The sequence below is a fragment of the Coturnix japonica genome, unplaced genomic scaffold, assembly GCF_001577835.2.
Source record: "Coturnix japonica isolate 7356 unplaced genomic scaffold, Coturnix japonica 2.1 chrUnrandom566, whole genome shotgun sequence".
Classification (NCBI taxonomy): Eukaryota; Metazoa; Chordata; class Aves; order Galliformes; family Phasianidae; genus Coturnix; species Coturnix japonica.
The window spans coordinates 14,727-20,904 of record NW_015439941.1 but is presented as its reverse complement, the minus strand read 5'-3'; the positions used below and the strand labels follow the sequence as shown (position 1 = coordinate 20,904).

General features: G+C 62.9%; 2 protein-coding genes across 3 annotated transcripts in view; one reads left to right on the top strand and one right to left on the bottom strand.

Annotated features, from left to right (window-relative positions):
* The window catches only part of LOC107307367 (leucine-rich repeat and fibronectin type III domain-containing protein 1), a 6,321-nt gene extending 3,019 nt beyond the window's left edge, over positions 1-3,302 (bottom strand). For both annotated transcript variants that reach the window (XR_004305804.1, XM_015850870.2), the window contains exons 1-3: positions 2,935-3,302; positions 2,030-2,077; positions 21-1,363 (exon numbers count right to left, since the gene is read on the bottom strand). Coding sequence is in view for 1 of the 2 variants with exons in the window: in XM_015850870.2 (XP_015706356.1) it covers positions 21-1,354 (1,334 nt within the window). In the remaining variant the exon portion in view is untranslated. The remainder of the gene's footprint in view (positions 1-20; positions 1,364-2,029; positions 2,078-2,934) is intronic.
* Positions 3,303-3,578: 276 nt separating this feature from the next.
* SAMD4B (sterile alpha motif domain containing 4B) overlaps positions 3,579-6,178 on the top strand; it is an 11,294-nt gene continuing 8,694 nt past the window's right edge. The window contains 3 exon segments of the mRNA XM_032441788.1: positions 3,579-3,709; positions 4,383-4,811; positions 5,210-5,668. Of these exon segments, the coding sequence (XP_032297679.1) occupies positions 4,616-4,811; positions 5,210-5,668 (655 nt within the window). The 5' untranslated portion in view covers positions 3,579-3,709; positions 4,383-4,615.

The following is a 6,178-nucleotide window of genomic DNA, read 5'->3' as shown; positions in this document are numbered from 1 at the left end:
TGAGCCCCCTATGACCCCACCTGTAGACCAAGGAGTCATCGCTGGAGCTGTTGTACTGGATCTGGATCATCCTGAGCCCCGGGACGTGGCGCTGCGGCAGCCAATGGATCCGGGCCGACGACGCCGTCAGCTCCGCAGCCACGATGCGCCGCTCTGCACCCGCATGGACGGACTCATTGGCTCCAGCCCTGGCCATGTCTGAAGGGCTGGGGTTGCTCTGAGCCTCCCCATCTCCATCTCCATGTTGGTGCTGTTGCACCGGCAACGGCAGCACCGCAACCTCCACTCGAGCTGCGGCTTCACCCGCTGCATTAGATGCGACGCAGGTGAAGGCGCCGTGATCCAGCAGCGTGGCAACACGCAGCTGCAAGGACCCGTCGGCACCTACAGCACGGCGGGAGCCGTTCTGCACCAAGCGCCCGTCGGGGCCCAACCAATGCAAAGCGGGCGGGGGGTCCCCGTTGGCAGCGCAGCCCAGATGCAGCGGTTGCCCTTCTAGCACCGCGCTGGGGCTGGCTGCAGCTCCTGCAATGTGCGGAGCGCGACACGCCAGCTCCTCTTCGGGCACAGCCCAAAGCAAACGTCCTGCAAGGGATGGAGGGGACGCGCAGCTCTCCAAGCCGTCGGGCTTCGCTAAACGCCGCAGCCACAGCAGCTCGCAGTTGCAATGCAACGGGTTCCCTCCTGCTGCTAAACTGGGGCCTGGAGGACCCGGGACCGGGGGTAGAGCCCTTAATCTATTTGCAGTTAGATCCAATCGGGCCAAACGGGGCAGGCTGCTGAGAGCAGCGGCAGGAACGCGCTCTAACAGGTTGTGATCTAACGTTAAGGTGGCCAGGCTCGCCATAGAAGCCACAGCGTCCCACGGCAAAGCGGGCAGGTTGTTATGAGACAGATCCAAGTCCTCCACGGTGGAAGCGAAGGCGGCGAAGGCGGCGGGTTCGATAGCTGCCAATTGGTTGTTGGCAAGGATCAGGTGCCTTAAACTGGCCAGGCCGCGGAGCTGGGGGCCGCTGAGAGCCGGTAACCGATTGCCATCTAAATGTAAAGCACGGAGAGCGCGGAGATCTGCAAAGGCGCCCGGTGCCAAACGGCGCAGCCCGTTCCGGGATAGGGTTAAATGGACCAGGCTGCTCATGTTGGCAAAGTCAGCCCTGCCTACAGCCCCGATGAAGTTATCGGCCAGCCGTAGTTCTACCGCCCCACGGTCCAGGCTGGGTGGGACGGCCAACAGCCCCGTCCGAGCACACAGTAATGTGGGGCTGGGGGCGGCTGTGGGGCAGAGGCAGCGGGGGGGGCAGCGTTGTGCCACTGCCCCCAATACAACCAGAGGCACCAGCAGCTTCGCCATCATGCGCCGGCCCTGGAGGGGAAACAAGGGGAGAGGATGTGAACACGTAACAATGACCCCATAGACAAACCCATAGGGACCCTATAGACAAACCCATAGGGACCCCACAGCCAACCCCATAGGGACCCCAGAGCTGACCCCAAAGGGACCCCATAGCCAACCCCATTGGGACCCTGTAGCCAACCATATAGGGACCCCATAACCCCATGTCCAGCCCCACAGGCAACCCCTTAGGGACCCCATAGCCAACCCCATTGGGACCCTGTAGCCAACCCCATTGGGACCCTGTAGCCAACCATATAGGGACCCCATAACCCCATGTCTGACCCCATAACCCCATGTCCAACCCCGTAGCCAACCCCATAGGGACCCTGTAACCCCATGTCCGACCCTGCAGCCAACCCCATAGGGACCCTGTAACCCCATGTCCGACCCTGTAGCCAACCCCATAGGGACCCCATAGCACCATAGCGACCCTATAACCCTGTGTCTGACCCCCCAGACAACCCCATAGGGACCCCGTAACCCCGTGTCCAACCCTGTGTCCAACCCCATAGGGACCCTGTAACTCCCATATGATCTCATAGCCCTCCTTCTGATCCCGTATGTCATCCCATATATGATCCCATATATGATCCTATATATGATCCTGCCCGTGGTTCCCATCTGCCATCCCACCTCCTCTCACTGCTCCATCTTCATCCCGAACGGCTGCTGCCAGGGGGCCTGTGGGATAAGGGATGAACCAGTATGGACCAGTACACACAGCCCAGTATGGCCCAGAGTAAACCAATAGAGCCCAATCTAAGCCCAGTACGGCCCAATATGGCCCAGTGTAAACCAACAGAGCCCAATCTAAACCCAGTACATCCCAGTGTAAACCAATAGAGCCCAATCAAAGCCCAGTACATCCCAGTATGGCCCAGTGTAAACCAATAGAGCCCAATCTAAGCAGGGGCCAAGAGGTCCCAGTATAGCCCAGTATAGCCCAGCACATCCCAGTACAGCCCAATACCAACCCAATAAGGTCCAACACGGCCCAGTACCACCCAGTATAGTCCTGTATAGTCCTGTATGGCCCAGTACAGCCCAGCAGGGACCAACAGGTCCCAGTATGGCCCAGTATAGAGCAGCACATCCCAGTAAGGCCCAGTACAGCCCAGTATGGAGCATCACTGCCCATTATACCACCCAATATAACCCAGTACCACCCAGTACTGCCCAGTATAGTCCTGTATGGCCCAGTACAGCCCAGCAGGAGCCAACAGGTCCCAGCACAGCCCAGTATAGAGCATCACAGCCCAGTAAGCTCCAGTACCACCCAATATAACCCAGTACCACCCAGTACAGCCCAGCACATCCCAATACAGCCCAATACCAACACAATAAGGCCCGGTACCACCCAGTACCACCCAGTACAGCCCAGTATAGCCCATCACATCCCAATACAGCCCAATACCAACCCAATAAGGCCCAACACGGCCCGGTACCACCCGGTACCACCCAGTACAGCCCAGTATGACCCAGTACAGCCCAGTATCACCCAGTCCGGCCCGTTCCGACCCATCCCGTCCCGTTGGTACCTGGCTGCGGCTTCAGCCCACGGCCACTCCCATCGCGGCTCCGGCCTTTCGCTGCCCCCGTTTAGGCCTCAACCCCGGCGGCGACCCATAAGTGATGGGGGATGTGGGGGGTGGTACCGGGTCGGTCCCGGTCCGGTGCGGTAACGATAAGGGCGGTTCGGGATGGGCCCGCTGGACCCGGAGCCGGCCCAGGGCCGCGGCTCGGAACCGCAGCGCCGCCGGGGCGGGGCGGGGCGGGGCGGGGCGGAATGGGGCGGAGCCGGGGCCCGATCTCCCGAACCGGGGGGTCCCACACGGTTCCGGTTCGGGAGGGGGGGGGGGGTCGCGTGGTCAGCAGCACCGAGCGGCGCCGCCGCGGCGGACGAGGCTCCGCCCCCTGCGAGGCCACGCCCCGCCCACTCCCCGTTAGGCCCCGCCCACTCCCCGTTAGGCCACGCCCATTTCCCACCTTAGGCCACGCCCCCTCTTCGGGTGAGGGCGGGGCCGACGAGAAAAAGGCGTGGTTATCTCTAATGCCCCGCCCCCTCCGTCTCATTGGCAGCACCGCCGTCCAATGAGAAATCAGGGCGGGGCGGAGTGGGCGGGCAAACTGCCGGCGGAAGTTGCCTCCCCGCCCTCCCGCCTTCCCATTGGCTACAACCTCGAGGGCGGCGGAAGGGGCGGGGCTAAGCGTGAGGCGCGGTGACGTAGTGACGTAGTGACGCACCGTGCGTGCCGTGCGCGTTGACGTTGCGCGGCGGCGACGGCGCTTGTGAGTGCGGCTCCGGTGTTGGCGGTGAGTGCGGGGCCGGGCCTGGGCCTGGCCTGAGCTTTGTCCTCCCTTCCAGAGCCCCCCGTTGGACTTCGGTCCGTTCTTGCGGCCTACACGCTCGGTGCGGCCTAGCCCGGCTCGGGCCTTGCGTGACCGCTCCACGGTGCCGCCTCCGCCCTCGGGTGGGCCGCGGTCCACGTTAAGTGTGGGGTCTATGGGCCTTACCGGGGCCTGTAGGGCCTATGGGGCTCACCGGGGCCTACGGGCCTTACCGGGGCCTATGGGCTTTACCGGGGCCTGTAGGGCCTATGGGCCTTACCGGGGCCTGCGGGGCTTAACGGGGATTATTGGGGGCTACGGGGCTCACCGAGGCGTTCGGGGCCTACGGGGGACCGGGGCCTACGGGGGTTACCGGGGGCTTACCGGGTCTTACCGGGGCCTATGGGGTCTTACTGGGTTACCGGGGCTTACCGGGACCTACGGGGCTTTGTGGGGCCTGCGGGACTTACCGGGACCTACAGGTCTTACCGGGGCTTACCGGTGCCTATGGGGGCTTATGGGGTGTACCGGAACCTATCGGTGCTACCGAGGCCTGTGTGGGCTTACCCGGGTCTATGGGGACTTACCGGGCCCTACGGGGACTTACCGTGTTCTATGTTGCTCCCGTTCCCATTCTCATCCCCGTTTTCTCCCCCAGGTCTCTCCGTTCCTGTGTCTACACCCCGTTACCGATCCCCCCATAGGCTTCAACCCCTCGGGGTCTCCATCCCACCCCATGCCCACCCCGGCCCCGGTGGCCGCCTCCATCATCTCCCGGCCCCATCTCGGCCCCGTTACAGCCGCCATGTGAGGGGGGGGGGGGTCACGGCCCGGGCCCGAGTCTTCCCCCCCTTTACCCCCCCCTTCCCCCCCCCCCCCCTCAATCTCGTCATGATGTTCCGGGATCAAGTCGGGATCGTCGCCGGGTGGTTTAAAGGCTGGAACGAATGCGAGCAGACGGTGGCGTTACTGTCGTTATTAAAGAGGGTGACCCGGACCCAGGCCCGGTTCTTACAGCTCTGCCTCGAACATTCGTTGGCCGATTGCGCCGACATCCACCTGCTGGAGGCCGAGGCCAATAGCGCCGGTGAGTGGGAGCTGCTGCCTGTATCCCCCCCCCATAATAATGGGTGGAGGACCATATACATATCCCCCCCCCCCCCCATAATACTGGGTGGCCCTTTAGGACCATATACATATCCTCCCCCCTATAATATTGGGTGGCCCTTTAGGACCATATACATACCCCTGCCATCCCCCCTGATAACATTGAGTGGCCCTTTAGCCCCATATATGTACCCCCCACCCCCCCCATCATAACTCTATGGGGGGGGTCCCTCTTTTTCTCCTTCTGCTCCTTGGGGGGTGTTGTGTTTGATGTTCTATTGTTATTCCTGGATGGTTTTACTCCCTTGCTGCACTCATAGGAATGAATATAACCCCCTCTTGCTTAACCCTAACCTATATCTCCATTGCCTTCCCCAGCTGCCATCAGCCAGTGGCCCCAGGAGCCAGCAGAGGCCGCGGTGGCTTTGCTGTTAGCCCACCTCCCCCTATTACAGCCAGGCAACGCGGCCGCCAAGGCTGAGTACATGAAAAGGCTCCAGAAGGTGCTGGCTTACGCCATCGAGAGCAACCGCTGCGTGGAGGAGAGCAGGCAGCTCCTTTCCTATGCCCTCATCCACCCCGCCACCACGTTGGATGACCGCAGTGCGTTGGCCCTATGGCTGGGGCACTTAGAGGAGCGTTTAGCTGGAACCCCACAACCGCCGCGTCCCCCTCCTCGTCCTGATGCCGCGCCCCCCCCACCCCGCCGTGCCCCCCACGATTGGCCTGAGCACGGACCCCCCGAGATGGGACCCCCGTGGCCTGAAGCTGCTCCACGGGAGAATGGTCACCCTCCTTTTCACCCCCCCAACAGTGGCAATGGACTGGGGGGCACAGGTGAGTGGGGCTGGGGGTAAGAATGGACCTATGGGGGGGGGTGGGGAACTGGGAATGGGTTCTGGGGGGGGGGTCTGGAAGTATGGGGGGTCTGGGGTATAAGGGGGATGGTGGTGGGGAGGGGGCTCTGGGATGTAAGGGGGGGTTCTGGGATGGAGGGGATATGGGGGGGGAGTTTGGGATGGAGCGGGGGGGGTCTGATTTGGAGGTAGGGGTCTGGATGGAGGGGAGGTCTTGTATGTAGGGGGGGTCTGGGATGGAGGTGGGGGTCTGGGATGTGGAGGGGGTCTGGGATGGAGGGAGGTCTTGTATGTAGGGGGGGGTCTGGATGGAGGTGGGGGTCTGGGATGTGGAGGGGGTCTGGGATGCAAGGGGGGAGTCTGGGGTGTAGGGGGGTTCTGAGATGGGGGGGGTCTGTGGGGGGGGGCCTGGGAGGTGGGGTTTGAGTCTGGGATGGAGGAGAGGGTCTGGATTGTGGGGGGGGGGTCTGGGGTGTGGGGAGGGGGTACC